Source organism: Brassica napus, chromosome C2, assembly GCF_020379485.1.
Source record: "Brassica napus cultivar Da-Ae chromosome C2, Da-Ae, whole genome shotgun sequence".
NCBI classification, from domain to species: domain Eukaryota; kingdom Viridiplantae; phylum Streptophyta; class Magnoliopsida; order Brassicales; family Brassicaceae; genus Brassica; species Brassica napus.
Window position 1 is genome coordinate 10069200 of NC_063445.1, and position 14153 is coordinate 10083352.

The 14153-nt window shown below is 49.2% G+C and overlaps 1 protein-coding gene across 1 annotated transcript; it reads right to left on the minus strand.

Moving 5' to 3' along the window:
- Nucleotides 1-4652: 4652 nt before the first annotated feature.
- LOC125581536 lies at nucleotides 4653-13612 on the minus strand. Its single transcript, XM_048747166.1, has 2 exons — nucleotides 13119-13612; nucleotides 4653-13057 (listed from the first exon to the last, which is right to left on the minus strand). Exon 2 carries the CDS (start codon nucleotides 10139-10141, stop codon nucleotides 9128-9130), a length of 1014 nt encoding a protein of 337 aa, XP_048603123.1. The 5' UTR covers nucleotides 10142-13057; nucleotides 13119-13612; the 3' UTR covers nucleotides 4653-9127.
- Nucleotides 13613-14153: the final 541 nt, after the last annotated feature.

Here is a 14153-nt window from a genome sequence, read left to right on the forward strand (position 1 = left end):
AAATACACGGTCCCAAAAGGACAATTTTGAGGCATTAAGCAAAGACTGAAAAAAACAGAAAATTAAACGTTCAACAACAAAATATGTATTCCCAGACAACTATAAACATACATTCTGAGAATAATTCTTACACCTCCCAGAGTCGTTCAGTAGTTCTTCCTTTTTAATTCATTATCATATGATTTCCGTATTATAGAATCAAGCAATACCTAGAGGTCAGCTAGAGAGATCAGAGATGTAAGAAGTTGATGCAGCAATACAAATTGATGAAACGCAATATCAATCATTATCTCATGGGTTCTGAGTTTTCATATAATATTCAGCTGCTCTCACTCCTCATATTTTTGTGGGGATGGACCAGCATCGCCTGTTAAATCAATCACAATGCCTATAAACTCAATTCAAGGTTTTTTGCTGCCTGTGAATATCCAACAATTAACAAAAGCATAAAGATACTCACTTCAAAGACAGTAGTGGTCAACCGAGAAAACATAATCTGACATTACTCCATAGGACATGTGAAAATGAGGTGCATGTTACCAAAAGTAGAAAAAAAAATTAAGAGTGCATGGTAAGGCCGAAACTGAAGCTCCACCAGGTTTAGGGTTGATGCTTGTAGGAGATGGATTACATCCCTCCACAAGGCCCATCAAATAACAGGCCGCAGCCCGATAATTTCGACTGAGTTTAGTCGGCTTAGCGGCTAAAGACGTCGGCTCGACTCTAGAGTACTTTAAGCCAGTCGGCTAAGATGATCAGTTGTACTCGGCTTGGACGAAATAACACCAAGGCCCGCATACTCGGCCTTTGGTGACAGGGCCCAAAGGATAAGTGCGATTAGGGCATCACGAACAGAGGCACTATAAGAGGGGAGGAGGAGGCAACGAGCCAAAGGACTTTTGGACAACCTACACACTAAGCGGCTAGATCTAGGGTTTCTAAACGATCATTCTGATCTTGTTGCTTAGACCTCAAATCTTGTCTCCTTATTTCCCATCAATCTTGTAACCCTTTGTCGGATTCTAATAAAAACGTCTTTAGTCACCCATCTTGAAGTTCATCATTCCGATCAACTGAATCCCGTACGAACAATTGGCGCCCACCGTGGGGCGACTAAAGTAACGTTCTAGATCTACATGGCTCAAGACGACGCCGCCTTCGGCGTTCCGGGCGAGGAACCGACGCCTACTCCTGCAGCCGCGCCACCCATTACCTCAGATTTCATGAGCTCCGTCATGGCTCGACTCGCTCGCCAAGACGAAGTCCAAAAGACAACCAACGACCAACTCGCTGCGTTGGTCGCGGCGCTCACAGCTCCTGACGGACAGACGAGCCGTTCCCAGCAGATACGACGCCGCCTCTTCAACACAAACCCTACGGCCACCGGAGTCGACCATGTTTCCGACGACTCGGAGCCCAACGAAGCCCTTCTCGCAGATGCTCTCCCAGCAGGTCCAGATCTCACTACAATACGCGAGCTCGCTGAGCTCAAACTCAGCCTTCAACAAATGGGCGAAAAGATCCACCAAGTAACCAGCGCAGCTCCGCAAATAGAGAGTGTACTCGCCGCAACCTCACGTACTCCTTTTACTCGCGCGCTGACTAGCGTGCACCTCGGGAAGATAGAGAAGCTGCGCCTACCCGAGTATAAGCCCGGCGGAGACCCGGTGGAACATATGACAGCTTTTAACATCGCGATGGCGCGAGCTCGACTCCCTAACGACGAAAGGGACGCAGGTTACTGCCAGATGTTCGTTGAGACTCTTCACGAGCAAGCCCTGACTTGGTTCTCCCAGTTGGAGGAGAACTCGATCGGATGTTTCCGCGACTTATCAGCAGCTTTTCTCAAGACTTACATTATGTTCACCAAGCGCAGCGCCACTGCCTCTAGCTTGTGGAACCTCAACCAAACTAAAGACCAGAGTCTTCGCGACTACATGGAGAAGTTCAAAGCCGTAGTCTCCAGGATTGACATTCCAGACGGTATTGCCATTGACGCCTTGCGAAACACTTTGTGGGTTCGTTCTAAATTCTGGGAGGATTTATACCAAAATCCAACTACGTCGCTTCAGGACGCTATCGCGCGATCCGACAACTTCATCCGAATGGAAGAAGATACCAACGCCATTCTCAGCAAGATGAACGCACCCAAAGCGCCAGCGGCTAAAAACGCCAACACGCGACAAGAGCCGCGCCAGCACGCTCCAAACGACAAAAACGGCCGCAAAGACGGATACATGTATGTCGTCAACGAGAATAACGAACCGATCTCTACTCTCGTGGTTCGCGGAGAGGGGTGGAACAAGTGGGTAAGAGAACTCGAAACATCCGACAAACAAGTCGACACTGTTTGCACCACCCAACCTACGGCGGGAGCCGGATCAGCAGCGGGGCCTTCCAGGACCATCGATCTCACCAAGCACTGCAAATATCACGACGTCAAGGGACACGATACAACGGAATGCAAATCTCTCTACGCACATTATCTCTCTTCTCTCGCGAGCGGCGGGTTTAAGTTTGAGCCCTTGAAAACTAAACCAAAGAACGGTAAAAGCTGGAGCAAGAATAAGGAACGAAGAGCCCAACGCAAAGCCACAGGAAAAGGACAGCAAAACGATGCTTCGCGACGAGATGACGAGGAACAAGCCCCGAAGGATAACGGCGAGGGAGACTCCTCAGCCGACGAAGAGCACCCGGCTAACCGCAGACGCATCGAGGTGATACTCTCTCAGCAATCCTTGTCGTCCGATGAAGAGAACGACGATGCTCTTGTACTCGGAGATCTGAGAGACGTCCTTAAACGGAAGTTCGAATCAGAAAACGAAAGCACTTCCAAGCACAGAGATCTCCGAACAATGCTGGATGCACGGAAGTCTCGACGCATCTCGGCAAGCGACGCTAACGACAACGAAAGACCAGTTAGCGATCTCCGAGATAAACTCAATTCCGGCGCATGCGATCTTCGCGTAAAGCTCAACCGTTCAAAACCAACAGACTTACGACGACAGTTGGAGCGAGTTAAAGGTCAGTCTCAATCTTCACCACCCGAGACCAGCATATCCAAAGACCTCCGCGCCCTACTGGACTCTAAGCGAGTACAAGCGGGGCAGTCTTTGAACGTTATCATGGGAGGCTCCCCCCCTAACGGGGACTCAGTCCGTTCCGTGAAAGATTATCGTCGACAAGTCGCGACGTCCCAGAAATGGCCGACTAAACCGACAAGTCATCCTCCGATAACCTTCTCACCAGATGACGCTGTGGGTGTCCACACGCCCCATAATGATCCACTCCTCGTCGTCCTTGGAATTGGAGAGTACGATGTCACCAAAATCCTTATCGACACCGGAAGTTCCGTCGACCTCATCTTCCGAGAAACCCTGCAGAAGATGGGAGTCGACCTCGATGACATAAAAGCGTCCTCCAGAACGTTAACCGGATTCAACGGGTCTTCAGAAACTATCTTGGGAACGATCCGCCTCCCGGTGCGTGCATGCGGCGTTACTCGAACAGTCAAGTTTGCCGTCGTAAGCACGAAAGCTCCGTATCACGCTATACTCGGTACCCCTTGGTTACACTCAATGCAAGCCATTCCTTCCACTTACCACCAGTGCGTCAAGTTCCCTGGCACGGACGGGAAGATTAAAACGTTGCGCGGGGACCAGAGAGCCGCCAGAGATCTCCTAGTCGCCACAGTCAAACTCCAGCGGTCGTCATTATCCGTAAACTCAGTATCTACTCCAACCTCAAAAGTCTGCTCTCAAGAAAGTGAAGTCCTAGAGTTACCTATCGACGACGTCGACCAGAGTCGAATTGTGAGGGTTGGCGCGTACCTTTCTGAGGAAATGCAGCAGTCAATTCTGGATTTTCTCAGAAAGAACGTTTCCACGTTCGCTTGGTCTATGGCAGACATGAAAGGCATTGATCCGACTATAACGACTCATGAACTAAATGTCGATCCAACTTTCAAGCCCATCCGCCAGAAGAGACGCAAACTCGGTCCCGATAGGTCTAAGGCTGTAAATGAAGAAGTCGACCGGTTACTCGGTGCAGGTTCGATTGCCGAAGTCCGCTACCCCGAATGGTTGGCGAACCCAGTAGTCGTCAAAAAGAAAAATGGCAAGTGGCGCGTCTGCGTCGACTTTACCGACTTGAATAAAGCCTGCCCAAAGGACAGCTACCCTCTTCCCAACATCGACCGTTTAGTCGAGTCTACGGCTGGAAACGAGATGCTAACCTTTATGGACGCTTTCTCTGGATACAACCAAATAATGATGCACCCGGACGATCGCGAGAAGACAGCCTTCATCACAGATAGGGGAACCTACTGCTATAAGGTCATGCCGTTCGGCTTAAAGAACGCTGGAGCAACCTACCAACGGCTCGTAAACAAGATGTTCGCAGATAAATTGGGTATCACCATGGAAGTATACATCGACGACATGCTGGTTAAGTCTCTCCACGCCACTGATCACCTCAGTCACCTGCAAGAATGCTTCGAAACTCTCAACAAGTACGGCATGAAGCTGAACCCGGCAAAGTGCACATTCGGAGTCTCCTCTGGCGAGTTCCTCGGCTACATTGTCACGCAGCGAGGAATTGAGGCGAACCCGAAACAGATATCCGCGGTCCTGAACCTCCCGAGTCCAAAAACAGTAGAGAAGTACAACGACTCACGGGGAGAATAGCCGCTCTAAACCGGTTCATTGCCAGATCCACTGACAAGTGCTTGCCTTTCTACGATCTCCTGAGAGGAAACAAGAAGTTCATTTGGGACGAGAAGTGCGAGGAGGCATTTACTCAACTCAAGCAATACCTGACAACACCTCCTGTACTCGCTAAGCCGGACGTCGGTGATGTTCTGTCTCTCTATGTCGCAGTATCACAAGCTGCCGTCAGCAGCGTCCTGATAAAGGAAGACCGCGGCGAGCAAAAACCCATCTTCTATACGAGCCGGCGCATGACCGGGCCAGAAACGCGATACCCGACTCTGGAAAAGATGGCCTTAGCAGTCGTCGAAGCAGCGAGAAAGCTTCGACCCTATTTCCAATCGCATTCGGTAGAAGTGTTGACTGATCAGCCTCTCCGAACGATACTCCAAAACACCAACAGGTCTGGAAGACTCACAAAGTGGGCCATTGAACTTGGCGAGCTCGATATCATCTACAAGAACCGCACTGCAGCAAAGTCACAGGTTCTTGCGGACTTCTTGGTCGAACTGGCCCCTGAGTTGGAACAAGATCTCGCACTCCCAAGTTTGAACTGGACGCTGCACGTCGATGGATCGTCGACCAACAAAGGAGCAGGCGCCGGAGTCTAATTACAGTCTCCGACCGGAGAGCTAATCAGACAGTCTTTTAGCTTTGGCTTTCCCGCTTCAAACAACGAGGCAGAATACGAATCTTTGATCGCCGGACTCCGCTTAGCAAAAGCCGTAAAAGCTAAACGACTAAGCGCCTATTGCGACTCCCAGTTAGTCGCCAATCAGTTCAGTGGCGACTACGATGCCCGCAACGATCGAATGGACGCCTATCTCAAAATAGTGCAAAGCCTAGCAGCAGAGTTTGAGTCCTTCGAACTCATCAAAGTTCCCAGAGGCGAAAACATCTGCGCCGACGCCCTCGCAGCCCTTGGTAGCAAGCTTCATGACCAAGTTAAACGAACAATCCCGATACATCGTATCGAGAAACCAAGCATCGATATTCTGACCGACAAAACCCTCATCGCCCAGGTTGTCGAGCCCATTGCTCCAGACGACGACGGATTTGGCCCGGATTGGAGAACTGAGTTCATCGACTACCTCTCGAAGGGGGAACTCCCAGCAGAAAAATGGGCAGCCCGCCGGCTAAAAACCCGCAGCGCCCATTACGTCGTTCTTGACGATGAACTGCACAGATGGACGGCGAGTAAAGTCCTCCTCAAATGCATCCATGGCGATGAGACAGCAAGGGTTATGGCAGAGACGCATGAAGGCGCTGGCGGAAATCATTCGGGCGGACGCGCGTTAGCAATCAAAGTAAGGAGCTTAGGGTTCTTTTGGCCGACAATGAACGCTGATTGCGAGTCATACGCGAGAAGCTGCGACAAGTGCCAACGACACGCCCCCAGCATCCATTGCCCAACCGAGATGTTGCGTACAACCACCGCCCCTTACCCGTTCATGCGATGGGCGATGGATATCATAGGACCGCTTCCTTGTTCCCGCCAAAGACGCTTCATCCTGGTCCTCACCGACTACTTCACTAAATGGATCGAAGCTGAAGCATACGCTCAAGTCACAGACAAAGAAGTCCGCGGTTTCGTCTGGAAAAACATCATTTGCCGCCATGGTCTACCTTATGAAATTGTCACCGACAACGGATCGCAGTTCATGTCAGGTAATTTCAAGGAGTTCTGTAGCAAGTGGAACATTCGACTAAGCCCCTCCACCCCTCGCTACCCGCAAGGTAACGGACAGGCAGAATCCTCAAACAAACTCATCATCGATGGCATTAAGAAGCGTCTGGACCTGAAAAAGGGTCACTGGGCCGACGAACTCGACGGAGTCCTATGGAGCCACCGCACAACCCCGCGAGGATCGACCAAAACGACACCTTTCTCCCTCGCCTACGGCGTCGAAGCAATGGCTCCTGCTGAAGTTAACGTTTCAAGCCTTCGACGTTCCAAGATGCCTCAATACGTCGAGCTCAACAAGGAGATGCTACTCGATGCCCTCGACGAGATAGAAGAACGACGAGACCAGGCTCTGCTGCGAATCCAGAATTACCAACACCAGATCGAAAGCTACTATAACAAAAAGGTTCGAGCCCGACCTCTGGAACTCGGCGACCTCGTCATGCGCAAAGTGTTCGAAAACACTAAGGAGTTAAACGCCGGCAAACTCGGCGCAAGGTGGGAAGGACCTTACAAAATCATTAAAGTCGTCAAGCCTGGCGTATACAGACTCCAAACGTCGCGCGGCGAAGAAGTCCCACGTTCATGGAACTCGATGCACCTACGACGCTTCTACCCCTAGGAGTATGTCTTGCCACCAAAAAAAAAAAAAAAAAAAAAAAACAGAGTAGATGCACCTTATGGTCACTTCTACTCGACCGAGTAAATGCGCCACTCACGGCCACTTTTACTCGGGAAAAATGAACTACGAATGGCTTGATCCTCAACCGAGGTACGTAGGCAGCCTTAAACAGGTTCAGCTGTAACAAAAAAAAAAACCGAGTAGATGCACCCTATGGTCACTTCTACTCGACCGAGTAAATGCGCCACTCACGGCCACTTTTGCTCGGGAAAAACGAACTACGAATGGCTTGATCCTCAACCGAGGTACGTAGGCAGCCTTAAACAAGTTCAGCTGTAACAAAAAAAAACCGAGTAGATGCACCCTATGGTCACTTCTACTCGACCGAGTAAATGCGCCACTCACGGCCACTTTTACTCGGGAAAAACGAACTACGAATGGCTTGATCCTCAACCGAGGTACGTAGGCAGCCTTAAACAGGTTCAGCTGTAACAAAAACAAAGTCAAAATCTTGTTCTTTGTCTCAACTTCCACTGAGAGGATGCCTGTCATCGAACCCAACGGCTCCCGTGTCTCCAGCAGGAGACACGCGGACAATATCGTTCCATTTCCCGGCTATGTCCTGATCAGACATTTAGCCTGAGAACCCAACAGTCGCTGGTCACCTATGCCTAAGGAGCATTGACCGACTAAACGGAGTGAATCTTCAACCTTTCCTCGACTAAACGCGTAATGGACTAGCTACCCAATTACTCGACTGTCAATAGTGAAACGGACAAAAGAACCTTCCACTTTTAGACCCAGCCCCTTGTTCTCGATACAGAACGACGCGTCTAAACGTCGTCTCAAACGAAACGCAACAAGAGCTGAATAAACCTCCCGCGGATCATTTCCTTGTCTATTTGCAAAGACCAAAGTTGCAAGTACAGACGAGAAACACAATTCGCAAAATCAAAAGATTGCTTATATATATATATATAAATATGTCTAAACATACAACAACAGGGCCTATCGAGACCACAACGGACAAAGACATAAGTCATACATCAAAGAACAGAGTCTTGGTCGCCACGATCCTCGGCAACGGCGACAGTCTGGTCCTCCGCCCGAGTAGGAATGGAAACGGTAGAGTCAATAACGGGACGTGAAGAAACGTCTATATCCCCAGCTTCATAGGTCGTCTCCTCCTCAGCGGGACGCGGCAGCGACGCTTCCTCGATCTCGGTCTCTCTCTCTTCCTCTGGGCGCTCGTCAAAACCGCTTCCCACCGGGGACTTGACAGGCTTGGTAGGGACAGACGTGACATCAACAAGTGGCTCCTCTGACGGCTCCCCAATAACTTCAAGCGAGGTCACCAGCTGAGAAGCCGTCTCTGGCCCGATCGAATTCACGTTCGATCCATAGGGATCGAATGATGTTCTGAACCTGTCCTCGACAAAACGGGAAGAGAGGACCAACGGAGAAAGAGTAAGGTCGCTATCTGACAGCGGCTCTACTCGGAGTTTCATAACCTCCGCCTCATAAAGTTTCTCCTGCTCGGCGAAGACATCGATCATTTCTTGGGGAATCTCCGTTCCACTCGCCTTTATGGCCTCGAGGAACCTCTTCGTTCCCAAAGCTTGACCATACAGGTTCTTCGCCTTCTCATAAGTCTCCAGACGAGTAAAATGGTCGCGCACGCGATCAAAACGGCGACTTGCCTTCTCAGCCATGACAGCCTCGACTCTTTCCCTCTCTCGAGTAACCTCCAAACGCCGGGAGTCCCTCAAGCGCTGCCCCTCTCTGACAAGTTTGTCCACCGCAGCATCTCTCTCTTCGATTATCTCTGCCTTCTCCTTCTCCAGACTCGCAGCCGTTTGCTCCAGGTGACTGTTTTCTCGAACGAGCTCTTTCCTCGCCGCGCTAGAAGACTTAAGCTTGCCCTCCAGTTCTTCGAATTTTACTCGAAGAATCTCTTTCTCCTCTACGGCCTTCTCGTTGGCCTTCTTATGCTCCGCCCTTACTCTCTCGATCACCTTCAACCGCGTCTGGGCAAGCTTCTCTGAAGATCCCAACTGGATCATCGTCTGTTTCAGAGCGCTGTCGTATTTCTCAACGAGAAAGTTCATACTCCCATCACTCTGCAAAACGACAAACATGAGCCACGTAAGACGAGTAAAACCCGATGGATCGAATGATGAGGTAAAGCATGAAGGATAGCGCAGTTACCCGAGCTCTCGAAGAAGCAGCGTCTATGTATTCGTTCCTGAAGTACAGGTCGTCCAGCTGTGGCATCTCCTTCGTCCCGCCACGAATCTGGCGCGTCAGCTCCGCGCACCTAAGAGGGTTAAGGATTAGGGGGGTCGTCTCATTGTAGAAAAACTCGACCCGATCAGGGAACTCTATCTTCTTCCCCCTCGCAGTAGAACCCTCCGAACGAGACCTTGCTCTTGCGGACGGATCGGGAATGGGTCTATCATCCGCAACAGGATCACCGCCCCGCGCTGAGACCTCTCTCTCCGCGGAAGGGGTCTCAAGGGAAACGTCTCCTCCCGCGACAACTTCGACGAGGCCCACCTCCGCATCGGAAGGACGCAGCTCAGTCTCAACGGACTTCTTCTTCTTTTTCTTTCTGGGACGATCTTCAGGCGCAACCTCGGAACGGTCAGCCTCGACAGAACCCGCTTCGAAAGGCCTCTTCCTCCCTCTCTCTCTCTTCCTCTCCTCCAAACCTTCGGAGGTTTCGTCAAGAGAAGCCATCTCTTCAAGAGGAAGCTCTTCGGCTGCTTTCCTCCTGGCTTTCTTGCTCCTCTTCCTCTTTTTAGGACTTGAAGCAGAAGGCTCCGCCTCAACGTCTTTGTCGACTAAACCAAGGGTCCCTTCCAAGGAAGCTCGACCTGCGTCAGAACTAGCCGCCCCTTGCATATCCGTAGTAGTCGCTTTCTTCTTAAGACTTGAAGCAGGAGGCTCCGCCCCAACGTCTTTGTCAACTGAACCCAGGTCTTTGTCGACCAAACCAAGGGTCCCTTCCGAGGAAGCCCGACCTGCGTCGGAACTACTCGCCCCTCGCATATCGGAAGTAGTCGATTTCTTTGAAAGCAGTTGCAGCTTCCCCCTCAACAAAGCACTCAAATCCGGTACTCCGTCCATCTTCCTAGCTTCGTCTAAAATTTTCTGCTGCTTCCGAGTGAAAAGAGACAGACGCGACTTGCGGGGTCCGAGTACGACAGGGAGCTTCGATTCCCAATCAGCTGTAAATAAAAAGAGGAGAAGAGAGACTAAGTGTTGCTACAACTTCTCGGAGAAAGACCGATGAACTCACCTCTAGCAATCCGAGCTTCTTGACGTCTTATCCACTCTCTACTAAGGTCAGGCCAACGGAGATGACTGTGAGCCGCAATCGCCTGGGCACTCTCGAAGAAGTTCTCCGGGTACGCGATCGTATTCGGGTGACGAACTGCAATAACAAAAAAAACACACGCCGTTAGGATACTCGAATAGAGCGTGGCGACAACAAACACTATCTACCAAGTGCTTTGTTCCACAGAACGCGGTAGTCGTCCCCAGGAGGCTCTGCGAAGGCGTGCTCGTCAGATTTAACGTAAAAGTACGAGCGTTGCCAGTCCTTCGTCTTGTTCGGGTGTCCTGACAATACATTGTAGACCGAGCGCATCTTCACCGAGAATATCCCATGTGGCTCCGCCTTCGTGAAAGTCAACTCTTCGAATACTCTCACACTCATCGAAACGTCTATCTCCGCCGCCATCACCATTAGCATTACCGCGGTGCGCAATGACCCGTTGAGCAACTGACAAATGGCAATGTCCCGACGAAATGCGTACGACGTGATCAGTCGGGGAATTGGAAACCAGAGTTTCGTATGGTCCCCAAAATACGACTCATAGACGCACTGATAGCCAATCGGAGGCGACCAAGGACGCTGTCCCCTAGAAGGAATGATGTATGTGACGCCGGCACCTCCACTTCACCTCAATAAGTCCTTCACCGTCTTGTGGGAGGAGCAAGAATCGAAGACATTCTCCCATGACTGAGCCTGCGGGTCACGAAGCAATTCGGACGGGAGAGGCCCGATTTCTTCGAAGATCCCACCAGGATGATAGATCGTCGGCCGGCAGTCTATCCGATCGAATGGAATCTTCCGACTAGATCGTCCCGACAACCCTGAGGCTTGGCTAGATGCTTCAGAGCCGCTACCACCCCCTTCACTGTTCCCGACTTCAATGCGACCTGCCCTTTCTTCACGAATCATCTTATGAGCGTCAACGACCAAAAGGCGTTAAGATAGGGTCATGTTGTCTGAATCCCGAAGAGCGTCGCGATGAATCAAGTCGAAATCATCCAGCGGGCTGTCGGCCACCTGCTCGTCTCTGGTCGGACTCGGAGAATCCGCGACCCCTTTTCCTTTTTCTTCTCGCGACAAACGACTTCTCAGGGACATGATTCGGATTTAGGGGACGACTACAGACGCCAGACGATATCGACGGAGTCTATGCGGAGAAAGACGTACCTAGAGAGAGAAAGTAAAAGTAGAGAGAAGGGAGAGAAAGCGGAATACCTGAGTTTGCAGAGATGAATGACGAAAGTGAAGGAAAGAAGCCTATTTATAGCAAAAACGAGGCGCATTCTTCGAAGCGCCATCATTAGGTCTACAAAGGCCTAAATGGGCCTCAAAGGCCGCCTAAATGCCCAGAAACCTACTCGCGACGGTCCAGTTTCTCGCTCAAACCGGTTTTCAATTCAGAAAATCGGACTGAAGTTAATCTCAGGTTCTGGTCTAAACCGACTCAACAGAATTAATCATCCGAAGACCGCCCGGGCTCTAAACCAGAGAACTTTACCTCCCGAGTAAAAATACAATGCTTCATGAAAAGACGCAGCTCGGAGCGACTAGACGCGACAGGCGACTAAAATCACACGCTGGCAAAACAAGTTGTCACTGGCATTAGTTCCCGCTCGGGCTCTAAAACCAGAGAATTCTACCTCCCGAGTAAAACACAACGCATCATGAAAAGACGCAGCTCGGTGCGACTAGATATAATAGGCGACTAAAATCACACACTGGCAAAGCAAGTTGTCGCTGGCATTACGTCCTGTTATATGAACGAACCTGACCCACAAATTCACTGAGACCGACAAGCCGCTCACAAGTGAACTGGGGGGGACTTATTGTAGGAGATGGATTACATCCCTCCACAAGGCCCATCAAATAACAGGCCGCAGCCCGACAATTTCGACTGAGTTTAGTCGGCTTAGCGGCTAAAGACGTCGGCTCGACTCTAGAGTACTTTAAGCCAGTCGGCTAAGATGATCAGTTGTACTCGGCTTGGACGAAATAACACCAAGGCCCGCATACTCGGCCTTTGGTGACAGGGCCCAAAGGATAAGTGCGATTAGGGCATCACGAACAGAGGCACTATAAGAGGGGAGGAGGAGGCAACGAGCCAAAGGACTTTTGGACAACCTACACACTAAGCGGCTAGATCTACGGTTTCTAAACGATCATTCTGATCTTGTTGCTTAGACCTCAAATCTTGTCTCCTTATTTCCCATCAATCTTGTAACCCTTTGTCGGATTCTAATAAAAACGTCTTTAGTCACCCATCTTGAAGTTCATCATTCCGATCAACTGAATCCCGTACGAACAATGCTAGTGGCTACGATGATCCTAGGATCAACATCTAATATAATTAACTTCTCGTGAAGGAGGACTGCGAGCCTGTCAAACACATAAAGACACACAATAGATTCGATGCATAAAAGTGTACGTAGGCGTTACAGATTTTCAAGTTTCGTTTTGAAAGAGCAATGAATTTAAAAATTGAATAGGTTGTAAACAATGACAAACGATACAGAAAACTATTGAAAGGATGCAATAATCATAGAGTGATTGACCTTTCTTCGCATTTAGCGCCTCCCAGAATCAAAGAAACCTGGTGACATCACGCGAGACCTGCTGCGATTTCTCCATGGTGGATTTTTTCTGATTTGAAGATGTCGGAAAGTGTTAAGCAGATTTTCACCGATAAACCCTTGGATAAGCGTTACCTAGTAAGAGTCAAAGAAAATGAGAACTCTTCAAGTCTATGAGATTCTGTAAGGTTCATACCTTCTCATCTAGAAGGAGCATGTCCACTCCAATCAGTTCCCCTTCCTTGTTGAGATATCGGGTTTCCCAGAATCCAGTGAAGAAAAAAGTTTGGTAAGCCACCATTGTTGCAAAGTTTAGTAAGCCACCATTGTTGCAGGTTGCGTTATAAAAAGACACGATCTTCTCTGGAAACACCTTGAGCCGAAGAATTAGAAGACGGTTTAATTTATAGATGTCTTTTAGGGTTTTCATCTGAACTTTACAAAAAGAGCTAATTGAATAAGGCGTCGTGGGAGAGATTGAAAGACTTATTTAATGGTGGAAAGTAAAGACATACTCTCGTCGTTACAGATCTGAAATTATAATCTGAGAATTTGAGGGATCGTGAACACTGCAGGGAAACACAGGAGGAGACTTTTCAAAGTAGTCTGGACTTCGGTATTACTGGACTTTGCCATCAAAAAGAAAAGCCCATCTCGAAGAATAATATTTTCACAAAACGGGAAAGGGGTGGGTTGAGCGCTGCGTGTAGGCATTCTTCTCTGACTTGGCAAAAAACAGCTTCCCATTGGACGATTTTTCTATCCTACGTGGATGGTCTAACTGAGTGTCATATTCCTCTTTTATTACTTGTTTGATTCATTTATATGGCATCAACCTGTGATATTCCATTTAGCTTCTAATCCACTTACAAGTATATACACAAATAGAATAGAATCTATGTAGAATATTTTTTTCTTAGATGTACTTGTCTGTTCTCCTCCAATGGAAGAACTAACGACGGTGGAAACATGTATGCTAACAGTGGTTGAAAAATAATTTGTTTGTTGATACAATAAGTGGGGAAAAAAAAAAGAGACGATGGAAAGAGGTGAAGAAAAGATAGGTTACGACGGTGGTGGAAGAGAAGACCGGTTGTGACGAGTAAAACAATTAGTGGTGATGGTTTGATTATACAGATTACAGACGGATGTGATTGTGGCGTTATGACCGAAATGAAATTAATGAAATAATGAATGAGAAAAATCATGTCTTCGTGGCTTCTTTTCATCT

Excerpts from the sequence above, each read along its gene's own strand:
- LOC125581536 (XM_048747166.1), bottom strand. The coding sequence starts at position 10,141 with ATGGACGGAGTACCGGATTTGAGTGCTTTGTTGAGGGGGAAGCTGCAA.